Raw genomic sequence first — 15,552 nt, forward strand, 5'->3', positions numbered from 1 at the left:
CTCTTGGACAGGTTGCTTTCAGCAAACTGTTTGCTGGCTTTCTTGTGAGCCAGCTTCAGAAGAGGTTCTGCTTCCTTCTGGGATGACGGCCATGCAAACCGTCTTGTTGCTGTGTGTGGTGTATGGTCTGAACACTGACAAGCTGACCTTCCGCTTCTGCAACCTCTAAAGCAATGCTGGCAGCGCTCATGCGTCTGTTTTTTGAAGCCAGCTTCTGCACCTGACGCACAGCACGAGGACTCAACTTTCTTTGATTGACCCTGGCGAGGCCTGTTCCGAGTGGAATCTGTCTTGGAAAACCTCTGTATGACCCTGGCCTGTACTGTAACTCAGTTTCAGGGTGTTACCAATCTTCTTATAGCCTAGGTCATCTTTGTGGAGAGCAACAATTCTAATTCTCAAATCCTTAGAGAGTTCTTTGCCATGAGGTGCCATGTTGAACATCCAGTGGTCAGTATGAGAGAATTGTACTTAAAGCACAAATTTTAACTGCTCTGATACAAGATACACAAATTTGTATGGTCCTGTCAAGCAGACAAAAACATGAACATGATGAATAGGGCACGTGGCTTTACATGGTTAAACGACATACAGCTATTATCACTTATGGTGTACTCACTTTTGTTGCCAGCTATTTTGACAATAATGGCTGTATGTTGAGTTATTTTCAGAGGACAGTAAATACATACTGCTATACAAGGAGCACACTGACCACTCTAAAAACACAATATTACTACTTACATAGTCATGAAGTTATAGTAATGAAGGCGCAACTCTAGCCTTGAAGTAAAATGGTGCCAAACATAACTCCGACGCACTCGCTTTGTTTTTCTGTGTCTACGTGTTTTGCGTTTGAGCAGCACGCATGCGCATGACCTTGCTTAATCAACGATCTATTTTAATCAACGAGAAGTTTTATCGATTAAATTATCGACAAATAATCTATACTAGATTTATCGTTAGCATCCCTATTTAAACCACTCGATTTATATGGATTATTGTTACAAAGCAAGAAAATGTATTTGAGAATAATTTTGCAGCATGAAAATTTTGATTTGCTTAGACTTGGACAAAAAGTTTTAGATATTAAAAGTATCTAAATGGCAGTATATATATGGCAGTTTTTTGCCTTGGTATCGAAATTGGTATAGAATATTTGATATTTTTCAAGTTACTGTATCAAAGTTAGAAATTCCAGTATCGTGAGAACACTAGAAAGAAAAGTATTTAATTGAAAAAAGAAATTAACCATTGTAAAGGTTTTTACTGCCACTTTTGATCAATGTATCCTAGAAACAATTTCTTAAAAAAAAATAATCTTGAAAATCTACTGATGTGTATTGTATTGTGAGGTAGTTGGCATTACCCAACCCTAGTTTATATAAGCTTGCTATTCTCCTCCTGTTTTCACATGCACACTCTCACACACACTCTCACACTCACCCTCACACTCACCCTCACCTACACTCACCTACCTATTGATACAAGGCCTTACATTACTCAAAACACATACGCATTTATGCAATCTTCTTTGCACTTACAGCCTACTTAAAATTTAATTTCAAATTTCATGTCTTAAAAGATTCAATTGGCCTTTTTTATAAAAAAAATATTCAAATTACGTAGTCCAAATAATTTGCAGCATGCTTGATTGCCAATCGATAGGGACAGCCCTGTTTATTGACAACCATTTATCTGCTTGAGTGCCGCAGGGAGCAAAGATATTTCAGAATACAAGCCTGCTGTATTTTGGTACTTTTTAAAGTTAGTAATCACATTGAGAACAGAATCATCTTTTGGGGATTTTTATTCTCACAATACACTGCATGCATTTTGGATGCTCTGTCTCTGCCCCATTACTGGCATACAGGGCAATAGAAATAACATAGTAAATATGGACTTTAAATCTAGCATCCAGTAAACTGGAAATTGTTTTCTCTCCACCTCGGTTATTGGTATCAACAAAATGCATTATCGGTCAACCTCTAATAAATATCATTTATTTTACGGGAAAATCATTATAATTTGTTTGAGCATTTATAGTGTTATGCCATTCTGCAACTCTGTGGGAGCTTTGAAATTTAGTTTTAGACATAAGTTTATACATGACTAAAACTGCATGGTGTGAATTTGGCTAACCGACCGTTGTATTTCTTGTGTGTGAGCGTGTTGGGCCTGTACTAACCATGGATGCGTTTGTTCTTGCTGGATGGCGTGTGGTGCTGGTGTGGGGCTGGATGCTACAGGCATTGGTAAACTCTCCACTGCCGATGGCAAAGCCTTTGCAGATCCAGAGGTGTTACGCCGCCTGACGTCGTCGGTGAGTTGTGCGCTGGATGAGGCCGCCGCCGCCCTCACCCGCATGAGGGCCGAAAACACACTCAACGCCAGCCAGGCCGACAAGTAGGCATCTTTTCTCACACATACAATTTCTTTTCCTGTGCCCACACATCATGATGCAACACTCATGTTCAACCAGCAAGAATAACTACATTAAAGCTAAAAGCTGAGCAATATTAAATGTGTTTTAAGCTTTGTCTGAATGTTTAAAGTGCACTTGATATTTGAAACCTCTGTAATTAGACACAAGCAGCTGTATGAGTCTTCTTGTTCCTCCTTGAGTTAGAGTAGTTAGCTTAGCTTCGCCTGCACAGTCGCAGTAATTGTAGTAGTCTGGTTATTTTTAGCCGTAGCCTGGCTGAGGCCTGCTCGGACGGCGACGTGAATGCGGTGCGGAAGCTGCTAGACGAGGGACGCAGCGTCAACGAACACACAGAGGAGGGCGAGAGCCTGCTGTGTCTGGCCTGCTCGGCTGGATACTATGAGCTTGCACAGGTACCGTGTACAGACTCGGACACTTAGTGTTTTGTGCTACCAAACTTCCAAGCCTGAAGCTTTCCTTTTCAGTTGCTAACAGCCAAAACAACTCCTTGTCAAATGCATGAATGATTACAAAAATTAAATAATTAAAATCAAATAAATAATTGAAATGTCAAGTTAAGGTTGTGTGTGTAATTTCAGCACTTGAAGCAGCATTGAACTGAATAATAAAAACATTCAAATAAATTTCAGAAACATTTCCCTTCTGCCATTTTTTCAAGACAAACAGGTAGTTAGCAAATCTCGGCAACATTTATTTATATCATCGCTAAATGTATATCTATATTGTCACATCTATCTATATCTATTTTAGCTCTCTCTCTCTCTCTCTCTCTCTTATATATATATATATATATATATATATATATATATATATATATCAGGGATGGGCAACTTCGGTCCTGGAGGGCCACTGTCCTACAGAGTTTAGCTCCAACCCTGAAAAAATCACCTGCCTGTAATTTTCTAGTAATCCTGAGGACCTTGATTAGCTTGTTCAGGTGTGTTTGATTAGAGTTGAAGCTAAACTCTGTAGGACAGTGGCCCTCCAGGACCGAAGTTGCCCATCCCTGATATATATAAAGTTGGATATATAGTTTTTCCAACTTTATCCACATGCATTCTGAACACTCATATAGTTTGATATATACTGTTTAGCAAATCTCAACTGCTTGTACTGTCGCAAAATGTAAAATATATTATCGCCCAGCTCTTATCTTCTATATGCGACTGTAAGGCATGACGATATTAAGATATTATAAACATTAACGTCATGTTTTTTTTGTAAAGATTCTTTGAAAACAGTGTGTATTGTAAGTGCTATACAAATAAACTTGTCTTGGCTAGTCCCTGTTTATTATCTTATGATTTATGAGATTCTTATATCAAGTATTATTAAGGCTACTATCCTTTATAGTTATACCTTGATACCTTAAATAGATTTAAAAAAACAAACAAACTTTACACCCTCTTTCCAGACCAATCGTCCCATTCCTGGCTGCAATTGGTTATGGTGCTGTTAGTGATGAAGAAATTGCATGCTTTACCTTTAATTTTAATTGAAGCATGTATTGTGGTTATCTGAGAAGAATGTCTGTTGATTTGAGTTTGGGGTTGTAGGTCTTGCTGGCCATGCATGCTAACGTGGAGGACAGAGGGATCAAAGGAGACATCACGCCACTTATGGCTGCTGCAAGCGGTGGTTACGTTGACATCGTCAAACTGCTCCTAGTGCACGGAGCCGATGTTAACGCACAGTCCTCGACAGGTACAACAATATACAACCATTTTTTGTAATAAATAAAAACAACAGTGTCAAATGAAAGTGGGCTGAAATGGACCAAAAAGAGTAGAGGACTTTTTCTCTTGTGCTAGCCTACAAATGCATGCTTGCAAACACACCTTGTTCATCCATTGCCTTTCCCTTTCTTGCAGGTAACACAGCCTTGACGTATGCATGTGCAGGAGGCTTTCTGGATGTAGTAAAGGTGTTGCTGAAGGAGGGTGCTAACATTGAGGATCACAATGAGAATGGTCACACTCCGTTAATGGAGGCTGCCAGTGCAGGCCACGTGGAGGTCGCTCGTGTGCTCCTGGAGTATGGCGCTGGAATCAACACACACTCCAACGAATTTAAGGAGAGCGCACTCACACTCGCCTGCTATAAAGGTGCGTCTCATTGTATCATAGACTGTTTGCATGCACTAGATAATAATCAGATATCTAGTCTGGTCTTATTCTGGTTAAGGGAAGTAGATTAATGCACAATCAGACTAAGAACTTAGAAATCTGAATGATGAAGTAGCCATATGCCTGTATTAATCTGAATTTTGTATGTTGTAAAAAGCTTTTTCAGAAAATCCACTGTAACTGATAATTCATGTTTACCTGCACATTGAAACAAAGGTAAATCTGGGTGATGATAATTACAAGAACAATTTGCCTAATGGCATTGTAATAAATAGTATTTCTAGTAGAGAATGGCAAGAAAAAAAAAACAATTCATATCTTAGTTTATTTGAAATATGCTGTGTACAGTACTGTTCAAAAGTTTGAGGTCAGTAGGGTAATTTCTTTTTCTTAAAAAAAAAAAAAAAGAAAGTTCTTCTTTCATTTAGCAAGGATGCATTAGATTTATCAAAAGTGACGGTAAAGACATAATGTTACAAAATGTTTGGTTCATATAAATGCTGTTCTTTGAACTTTCTATTCATTAAAAGAACCCCTAAACTACTAGAATATTCCAATATCTGTGGAGCATGTTATTTCTGTCCTTTCATAATAAATACTTAACCAGAATTTAGACCTTAAATGGACAATGATGTGCATGTAAATTCTGTTCATTGAAATAGTATGCTGAACTTTATATTATGAAATCAATCAGTTTGGTACATTTTGGAGTGATATTGACCGTATCCTGCCTGTTCCTCAGGGCACTTGGACATGGTCCGGTTTCTCTTAGAAGCAGGAGCCGACCAGGAGCACAAGACAGATGAGATGCACACTGCTCTCATGGAGGCCTGCATGGTAACACCAGCTTTTATGTTCACAGTCTCGTAGGTACTTCCTCTGATGTTTGTGCTGGTCTTTTGAGTTATTCTCATGGTTGTCTTGTGTAGGATGGGCATGTGGAGGTGGCACGGCTGCTATTGGATAGTGGGGCACAGGTAAACATGCCTGCAGACTCATTTGAGTCGCCACTAACGCTGGCTGCCTGCGGGGGTCACGTGGAGCTGGCAGCACTTCTGATCGAGAGGGGCGCCAACCTGGAAGAAGTGAATGATGAGGGCTACACTCCACTGATGGAGGCAGCTCGTGAGGGCCATGAAGAGATGGTAGCACTGCTCCTGGCACAAGGTACTGGGGTCATCTCAGTTTCGTAGACTTCGCTCTTAGGATATAAGTCAATAACACAACCAGAATCCATTAAAAAAAGTAATACTATCTCAAAGGGATGAATTAGAAATACAAAGCTTGCATTGTTAAAAATGTCTGTTTTCAGACTGACTATCTGAATGTTAAGTTTCCTTTTCATGTTCATTCTTGTTCACAAACTGAAAATTGGTCTTTATTGTTTGGTTTAAGGTGCAAATATTAACGCTCAGACAGAGGAGACGCAGGAGACTGCGTTGACTCTAGCATGTTGTGGAGGTTTCTTAGAGGTGGCTGATTTCCTCATCAAAGCTGGGGCGGACATTGAGTTGGGTTGCTCAACCCCACTCATGGAGGCTGCACAGGAGGGGCATTTGGAACTGGTCAAATACTTGTTGGCTGCAGGTAAGACTTTGCTTTAGATGTAATTCTTCAAATTTCTTTCTCCTGCATATGACGTAATGTGTTCACAGACTTTTCTCTCTCTGTTCAGGAGCTAATGTCCATGCCACAACAGCCACGGGTGACACAGCTCTGACATATGCGTGTGAGAATGGACACACGGATGTGGCCGACGTGCTGCTGCAAACAGGGGCTGACCTGGTTTGTGGATATCCTGATTTACCATGATTGCATTTTTGTTTTATTTTTAATTTTTTTTTCATTTTGAGATTTATACAATTAAAGCCTGTTTAGAGATGACTGGTCTCTGTTTCTCAGGAACATGAATCAGAAGGGGGCAGGACTCCACTGATGAAAGCAGCCAGAGCAGGACACCTGTGCACTGTGCAGTTTCTCATCAGCAAAGGCAAGTTGTGACATCCCAAACTAGGGCTGCAACAAACAATCAATGAGATTGACAATATATGATGATGATGAAAATAATGAATTTCATCACCAATTAATTGGCTCTTTGCAATCAGCATAGTGAACATTCATCAGGGACACCAGTTTGCTGTAGAAAAATACTTGCATGGGGTCACTTCATGTTAAATGTTTAAGGTCATGAGCTTATAGTTTGGTCCCGTTTACACCTGGTCACTTCATGTGTTTTTACTTATCGAATATCTCTGATTTGTTAAAACGGTTCCATTTACACGGCCACATAAAGGTGTCTCCACAAAACGAATATAAATCCAATCTTCAATTCCGCCGCTATATGAAAATTTAACGGAGTTCACATCAACGAAAGCAACAGATATGAGCTGCATTTTATTTATCATCAGCTAATTTCAAGATCAAAGACCGCAATAGGAGAGAGCGTGGCATCAGCACTGGTAAGATCATTTAGTCTAACTACTTTTAATGAAGGTGATTGTGTTTTGAGCTTCTGCGACTTTGTTTCATTTGTGGCAGTTTGCTCCTCTGCTTGCTGAAGAGATACTCAGCTACTCATTCGTGACGATGCGTTTTGCATTAGCGCTGTCATATCTGACTATAACATGTCATATAGCCTATAACGGGCTCTCACACATTTATTTTTTTACTTTTCCGGAGAAGTAAAATTTACATATGTGGTTTCAACAACCAGATGCATTTATACTCGTCCAGTTTCATCTGGAATGAGTCTCAGACCACCTCCTGACGGAGTGATCGGATTTAACTCCGTCTCAAAAGTGTTTCGGAGGGCATTTACACCTGGTCTTTTCACAACCGGATAGCCATCCGATCTGTGAAAACGCATGAAGTGACCAGGTGTAAACAGGCCAACTGCAAATAAACAATTGAGTATCACTGTTTTTGTCACATTAAAACACAGCTGAAAAGTTGTTGTTTATGTTCAAAGCAGTCTCTAGTGCTCAACAGGACTCGATTTACTTGATCAAAATAAAGTAAAAACAATGAAATTTTGTGAAATATTAACATAATTTAAACTAGCTGTTTTCTTTTTTAATATTTCAGTGCTCAACGCTAAGGGTTTTTTTTTCTGGCCCAGTTTGGCCAGTGGTTAAATTTTTTTACTTGCCCTGTCAAACTTTTCACTGGCCTTACCACAAAAAAGTTGATAGGTGCGTCCCAAATCGTGTACATTTTGTAGTATAAATAGTGCGAGTAGTGCATTCACACTGAAAATTCTAAAAAGAAAAAGTGCACTTTTAGTACCTGGATGATGGACTTATTTAACCGGAAAAACAAAGTGTGAAACGTTGGACACTTCATGCACTTTAATTGTCACATTTTAAACTGTCACAGCTTTTATTACGAAGGGGAGGGGCTATCAGACTCCGATGTTAAAAGACAAAATAAACGTAAACAGTTCATACACTACATGGTTGAGTACATAGTGGATAAGCGTATCGTGCGTCATTTGGTACACAGCTATTGTTTTTGTTGTTTATGGCCCATATAACCATGCATTATAATAAATAAGGTTGTGACATTTTAGATACCAACGATTTTTTTTTTATAACCATCAAATTATGAACCACTATAAATTACATTTTTATGTTGGCTTCTGCCCCCTTTGTTTCTTATTTTACATTGTATTTTAAAATTCAACCACACACTTTTGTCTGCAGGTGCTAATGTTAATAGAGCCACAGCCAACAATGATCACACAGTGGTTTCTCTGGCTTGTGCGGGGGGCCATCTGGCTGTTGTGGAGCTGCTGTTGGCCCATGGTGCTGACCCCACCCACAGACTGAAGGTGAGGGTTCCAGAGAATGACACTGCCCAGATGCTAAAGGATGATATGTGGTCACACAAACTTTGGTCAGTCCCCTGTGTTAATCAGAGTTTCTCTTCTCACAGGATGGCTCCACAATGCTGATTGAAGCTGCTAAAGGTGGTCACACTAATGTGGTGTCTTACCTGCTAGACTACCCAAACAACATCCTGTCAGTCCCTGCCCCAGACATGTCCCAACTCACACCGCCCTCTCATGACACTTCTCAGGTGAGCAGAAACATGCTTTACACTATCCAACAGTCTAAGCATCACTACAAGTTACCCTCTTTAATTAACCTAATACTTTGAGAGATTAAAATACCAATTTATGGAGAGCCAAGTGTATGCAACACGGATGTATATTATATAATAGCTTAAAATTTTCTTTAATAGATTGTCAATTTTGTTTCACGTGCAGGCCCCTCGAGTCCCATTCCAAGCCCTGGCTATGGTGGTGCCCCCCCAGGAGCCAGACAGAGTGCCCTCCACCATCCCCACGCCCCCACCCGTTACAAGCAAAGGTTAGTTTGACTAGAATTTCTGGTAAAGTTATTCTAATCAACTGGATGTTTTGCTCAAGATGACGTACCACTTATCAAAGTGGCTATAGTCTTATTGTTCACTGTCAGTGCAAATCTGATTTTTGCTTCCTGTGATCATATCACAATTGAATAATGCTTGGCCATTTTAAAAGGCAGCTTACACAGTGCACTCTAGATGCGTTGTGACAGGATCACCATAAGCTTTTGAAGATGGTTTTAGATTTTGAATATTTGATGTAGTTGTAAATGCAAGTGCATTTTCGCCATCCATATTCAGATAGGCAAGTAATATGCACGCTTATTTACGCTGCACATTATTGTATACATGACGCTACAGCGTTTGTGTTGCTGTTTCTTCTGCTCTCAACAACAGACACTGCTGTCTTACTGCAGTCCAGATAAAAAACTTAAGATATGAATTTTTTGTTAATCTCTTGTTTAAAGGGGGCCCATGAGTATCGAAATGCATTCAGTTGAGTAGAATAACTAGACTGTTAATGAGTTGCACTATATGCATGATGTCTGGTTAATATCAGCTTTTTGGTTTGAGCATTAGTTTGGTTTTTCTCTTAGGTGCGTCCAAACAAAGGCTGAGCTCCCTTCAGAGCAACTCAGTGGCTTCGGGTGGCTTAGACGCTGACCTGCTGCCGCCCTTTCACTCGTACCAGCCTTTGGAGTGCATCGTAGAGGAGACGGAGGGCAAGCTGAACGAGCTGGGCCAGCGCATCAGTGCCATCGAGAAGGCCCAGCTGCAGTCACTCGAGCTCATCCAGGGTGAGCCGCTCACCAAAGATAAGATCGAGGAGCTAAAGAAGAGTCGCGAGGAGCAGGTGCAGAAAAAGAAGAAGATCTTGAAGGAGCTGCAGAAGGTGGAGCGGCAGTTGCAGCTGAAGACGCAGCAGCAGTTCACCAAAGAATACATGGAGACCAAGGGGCTCAAGGAGGAGCTGGGCCAGGCGGCAGGGGTGGAGATGCCCGGCACCCCCCTGCCCCTGCAGGCCACACAGCTGGGCTCTGACAACGAAAGTGAGGTTAATTGCAGAGAGGAGGACCACAGGCCCACCCCTACCAATGATGAGGATGAGGAGGACGAAGATGAGGACGAGTATGAAGATGACATTGACTGTGCCAAGCTGCCACAGGTGGATACCATTCTGTACAGAGAGGCAACGCAGCCGCCGCCACCTCCGCCACCTCAGAACCAGGCCCTCCAGAGTCCCCCTCTGCTGACCAGCTTCGTTCCCATCCAGCCTCTGGCCCTGCAGCAGTCCACAGACTTCAGTAACGCAGAGTACCCGGGAAGCAGCAGCCCAGACCTGCAGAGGGTGTTGCTAGGTCAGCAGCTGACAGGGTTGGGGCCGGGGCTTCTTACACAGGCACCCGATGGACTCATGGTCGCCACACCCGCACAAACGCTCACAGATACGCTTGATGACATCATGGCGGGTAAGCTCACTGCAACAAGGGCTGCCTTTGCGTCCCTTCAGGATGACAACCAGTGATAAGAAATGAAATGTCTAAATTGCTATTGGCTACTAATCAGCCTTTTGGCATTTGGCCCACTATGATTATACTAACATTTATGCATGATTGACAATATTTATGCTAGTCTACTCCCAAAAGTTGACTAAATTATATTTTTAGAAGATGTACACATTTAAAATTCAATATTTCTCTCCTGGGAAATCAGACCAAAAATAGTGATGACCACAAATGGTTGTATATGAATTTATGGCCAATCGAAAGCTTTCGAGAATGGGAATATCCCTGCCCTAATATAAGCTGCTACTGACTAGAAATAGCTTATCATGATTAATAACTTTCATGCAAACTAAAATGTTTGGGAGTATAAAAAAGGGGATGAGGGAATGTCCTTCCCCAACTTCCTCTTTTTCCCCTCATTTGTATATGCTTTTTATTTTTATTTGCAATTGTAGTGATTTTAGTACAAGGATACATTATTGCAGGAGACACTGTTGTTTAATGTGTCTGAATCAAGTGTTGCTATTGTTAACTAAACTATTAAAAATTGTTTTGGTAAGTGAATCTGGAATAAAATCTAAATTAGATGAAAAACCTAAAATTAAAAAGGTTAAACGAAAATTAGAAATGTCCTTGGCTAACTGAAATAAGTTTAAGTACTAAAATTACTAAAAAATAAAGCTAAATAGAAATATTAAAAAACAATACCTAATACAAATGATTACTAAAGATCACTAAACAAAATTAAAAATTAAAATTAAAATCAATTTTTAATGTTAATAAATACTAAAATAGTATATTAATAATATTAAAATTCCACTGGTCTGTCTCTGTCTTTGCAGCTGTGAACAGCAGAGTGCCTGTGGTAAACACTACAACTTCGCCCTCCCCTCAGCCCTCCGTACAGACGCCCATCAACACAGTCTCCCCACCCTCCATGCTCCCTCTGTATCCCTCAGTGGACATTGACGCACATGTAAGACCATCTTCTCTGCATGTAACATCAACACAGCAATCGTATAACAGAAATGACTGCTGTGGAGCATTTGTAGACATTATAAAACTGTGCATCAAATTGTCCATTTTTGTCTTTAAGTGACATATTGAAGCGTCTTCATCTTTTTCCCCCTCAGACTGAGAGCAATCATGACACGGCACTGACCCTGGCCTGTGCAGGTGGCCATGAAGAACTTGTCTCAGTGCTCATTGCACGTGGGGCCAACATCGAGCACCGGGACAAGAAGGGTAAAAGGCTCCTTAATTTGTTGTGTGAAGTCTTATCTGTATGATACGTTTACAGAGATGTTGAGAGTTGCTCTTCATGTCTGCCGACAGGGTTCACTCCCCTAATTCTAGCGGCTACTGCGGGCCATGTGGGTGTGGTGGAGATCCTGCTGGACAAGGGAGGGGACATTGAAGCTCAGTCTGAGAGGACCAAAGACACCCCTCTGTCCCTCGCCTGCTCAGGTGGCAGACAAGAGGTACCCTAACAGTTTTAGCTCTACCTCTTCACCAGATAAGCTTTTAAACCCTCAAAAATGCCCCAAAGACTTGGAAGTTTGTTAATTTATCTTCATCTTTGCAGGTGGTGGAACTGCTGTTGCTTCGCGGGGCTAATAAGGAGCACCGTAACGTTTCAGACTACACCCCGCTCAGCTTGGCGGCCTCAGGGGGCTACGTCAACATCATCAAGATCCTTCTGAATGCTGGTGCTGAGATCAACTCTAGGTCAGAACATCTGCTGCTATTGGTTTAATCAGGTGTCTTAAGACTTGTATTAGGAAGCATTAAGACACTGTATGAACTATTTTCTCTATCTCTTTTTTTTTTTCTCTCTCATTTGATCTCTTCTCTCGTTTCTCTTTCAGGACTGGCAGTAAGCTGGGCATTTCTCCGCTCATGTTGGCGGCCATGAACGGCCATGTGCCTGCAGTGAAGCTGCTGTTGGACATGGGGTCTGATATCAATGCACAGATTGAGACCAATCGTAACACAGCACTGACCTTGGCTTGCTTCCAAGGCAGAGCAGAGGTTGTCAGCCTGCTTCTGGACCGGAAGGCCAACGTGGAACACCGTGCCAAGGTCCGTAATCACTTTAGCACATTGTTACTTGGGCAGTGAGGTCCTTGAGTAGGGCTGCACAATATTGAAGAAAACTGCATAATACAATAATAACAATAATGCTTCAAGTGCGTGAAATCATTTGAAATCCTATTTAAATATATTTAAAAACTATGGAAGCTTGTTTCCGCCACAGAATAAAAAATCTCACAATTCTGACTTTTTTTCCTCACAATTGCGAGTTTACATCGCTGAATGCGATTCTTGTGTGTAAAAAGTAACTGTACACATAAGAGATGGAAAGATGCAGATAACTATACATTATTTAATGTTATTTCTATTCGTTATGATATTGATGCATGTATTGTTGTTGTCAAGTAAGCTTTATAATGCTTTCCCTGTTGCGAGCATGTGCGCTCCCCTAAACTGTCCGGGTGCTGCACTGCTCTCGCAGTTGAGTACTGCGCATTTTTTCCCGAAAATATCACATTACATATTAACAACCCTTTAGAAAACGTAATTCCTTTGTGGATCCTCCTGATCTGCTCGTTTGTCTTTTACCAGTGTCTCAGTCTCACTCACGCTGCACGTGAGTTAACCACACCCACTTATTTACATGCCGCGGTATACACAGAAAATAAATCTGTTACGGTTGACATTTTATAAAGGTGGCTTTCTGCTGCTTGCAAATGGATTCTTTTGAGGAGACAGCAGATTGGGTTTGGTACCCCAAATATGCTCCCGGGTCCACATGACAGCTTTCACATTACCATGCCCCGTTTCGAACTAAGCTGCCAGTGTGACAACACCCTCAGACTAGTTTGCCTTGAGTGCGCCACAATGGCTTGTTGATTCTCGCATGCGTCATTGTAGTGCACAAAACCATGCACACAAACCTTAAATAAAAGCTGCATACCCAGTCAATTCTCTATCTGCGTCAACCTAAAACCTTTCGTAACTTTTTGAAGTATTAAAAAAATCATTCATCAAGCCATTGTGATATGCCAGTGGTTCCCAATCCTGGTCCTAAAGTACTCCCCAAAACTTGATTAATTGAATCAGGTGTGTTTGATTTGGGGGACATTGGTAACACTGCACTATGCATATCGAGATTTGTACATTTGCGATATTTCAATATATATATATATATATATATATATATATATATATATATATATATATATATATATATATATATATATATATATATATATATATATATATATATATATATCTCTATATATATATATATATATATCTCTATCTCAAGCAGCCCAATCATGTGTATGAGAATAGATTTACTATTGTTTTGTAAACTTAAAATAGTCTGGCTTTAAAGTCCATACGGGAAAAAAAAGCCTAAATTGTACTCAGTTGATACAAAAAAAACCACAAAAAACTTAAACTTAAATCTGCAGTTATATTTTGAAAGAACTCTTTAAGAGATGTCTAAAAGATGCAAGTTGAAAACTTGGCAAGTGTTGAATTAATTGCAGAATGTTTGTTCATTACCTTAATATTCAATTTAATGGTAAGGGGGCCTTTCCTTCCTCTAGACTGGCCTCACCCCTCTCATGGAGGCTGCGTCTGGCGGATATGCTGAAGTGGGCCGTGTGTTGTTGGATAAAGGGGCTGATGTCAATGCCCCTCCAGTTCCCTCCTCTCGTGATACCGCCCTCACCATTGCTGCAGACAAGGGCCACTACAAGTTTTGTGAGCTTCTCATCAGCAGGTATGTTTTTAAAACTCTGGTAGTGTTCAGTACCAGTCAGTCCTCTCTTCAGATTGTGGTGTCTCATGCTGGTCTTTCTGCTCTGTTAATGTAGAGGGGCTCACATTGACGTGCGAAATAAGAAGGGGAACACCCCTTTGTGGCTGGCTGCTAACGGTGGCCACTTTGATGTGGTGCAGCTGTTGGTGCAGGCTGGAGCCGATGTGGATGCAGCAGACAACCGCAAGATAACCCCCCTCATGGCAGCGTTCCGCAAGGTGAGCGGTGTGCCAATGCTGTTCATAGGATTGATGGATATCTCTGCTTATGACTGAATGTCACTGATGCTGTGCTGCTCTTTTGTTGAAAAATAATGATAAACTGCCATAAAACACTGTAATATGTCCTTTTTAGGGCCATGTAAAAGTGGTCCAGTACCTGGTGAAGGAAGTAAACCAGTTCCCATCTGACATTGAGTGCATGAGATACATTGCAACTATTGCAGATAAGGTATAAAAGACCCAAAAGCAAACACTGCCTTGGAATATACCCTTAGGGGACTGTTTGCATGATTTGAGGAAGCTATTAATTGATGTGTCCACTCTGCAGGAACTGCTGAAGAAATGTCATCAGTGCATGGAAACCATTGTCAAAGCCAAAGATCAGCAGGCAGCCGAGGCGAACAAGAACGCCAGCATTCTCCTTAAGGAGCTTGATCTGGAGAAGGTTTGTATCTTCAGATGACCAGTTAGACCAACTATTGAGCAAACTAATTGGTTTTTATATTAGTCACAACATTCTGCGGCATGGTGCATCACAGTGAACTTTGTTCTTCTCAAATTATTTCTTAACAGTCTCGTGAAGAAAGCAAAAAGCAGGCTCTGGCAGCAAAGCGAGAGAAGAGAAAGGAGAAACGCAAGAAAAAGAAGGAAGAGCAGAAGAGGAAGCTGGAGGAAGAGGAGGCAAAGGTGAAAGAAGTGTTCTGTGAGATGGAGGATCAGAAGGAGGACTCTGCAGAAGGTGAGGAACAACTTGTTGGTTTATGTCCAGATATCATAGAAATCTTCAGCTTTATTGTTGTTGTTTTTTTAATGAAAGAAATTACCACCTTTTTAGTGATACACTGAAATGTCGACACAGCAAAAAAAGATTTTTGGAGTGCCAAAATCAGCGACGTTTAGTTGCTGCTTTATCTATGCCGCGTTTTGACTTGTCTATTTTGTGCACATGTGGATAAGCTAAAAAGCATGCCATCTGTGTGAATGCTATGGCTAGGTTGAAATAATAGATTTCTCAATTTCAGTGTATCTTCATTTTGTTTAAACAAAATCATTTCTT

The 15,552-nt window shown here is 40.9% G+C and overlaps 1 protein-coding gene across 4 annotated transcripts in view; it reads left to right on the forward strand.

Annotated features, from left to right (window-relative positions):
• ankhd1 (ankyrin repeat and KH domain containing 1) overlaps positions 1–15,552 on the forward strand; it is a 54,117-nt gene that overhangs the window by 31,902 nt on the left and 6,663 nt on the right. For 2 of the 4 annotated variants that reach the window (XM_084137449.1, XM_084137448.1), the window contains exons 3-25: positions 2,247–2,403; positions 2,688–2,835; positions 4,000–4,147; positions 4,315–4,548; positions 5,312–5,406; positions 5,499–5,736; positions 5,965–6,156; positions 6,245–6,354; positions 6,472–6,559; positions 8,271–8,398; positions 8,503–8,646; positions 8,837–8,939; positions 9,534–10,406; positions 11,285–11,418; positions 11,576–11,687; positions 11,778–11,923; positions 12,028–12,170; positions 12,311–12,524; positions 14,060–14,235; positions 14,330–14,492; positions 14,629–14,724; positions 14,824–14,940; positions 15,069–15,234. In XM_084137449.1, the coding sequence (XP_083993575.1) occupies positions 2,247–2,403; positions 2,688–2,835; positions 4,000–4,147; positions 4,315–4,548; positions 5,312–5,406; positions 5,499–5,736; positions 5,965–6,156; positions 6,245–6,354; positions 6,472–6,559; positions 8,271–8,398; positions 8,503–8,646; positions 8,837–8,939; positions 9,534–10,406; positions 11,285–11,418; positions 11,576–11,687; positions 11,778–11,923; positions 12,028–12,170; positions 12,311–12,524; positions 14,060–14,235; positions 14,330–14,492; positions 14,629–14,724; positions 14,824–14,940; positions 15,069–15,234 (4,125 nt within the window). Of the gene's footprint in view, positions 1–2,246; positions 2,404–2,672; positions 2,836–3,999; positions 4,148–4,314; positions 4,549–5,311; positions 5,407–5,498; positions 5,737–5,964; positions 6,157–6,244; positions 6,355–6,471; positions 6,560–8,270; positions 8,399–8,502; positions 8,647–8,836; positions 8,940–9,533; positions 10,407–11,284; positions 11,419–11,575; positions 11,688–11,777; positions 11,924–12,027; positions 12,171–12,310; positions 12,525–14,059; positions 14,236–14,329; positions 14,493–14,628; positions 14,725–14,823; positions 14,941–15,068; positions 15,235–15,552 lie in introns of all 4 variants that reach the window. The other 2 variants (XM_084137446.1, XM_084137447.1) reach the window with 1 other exon arrangement.

Source organism: Abramis brama (assembly GCF_963993115.1).
Source record: "Abramis brama genome assembly, chromosome: 15".
Taxonomy (NCBI): domain Eukaryota; kingdom Metazoa; phylum Chordata; class Actinopteri; order Cypriniformes; family Leuciscidae; genus Abramis; species Abramis brama.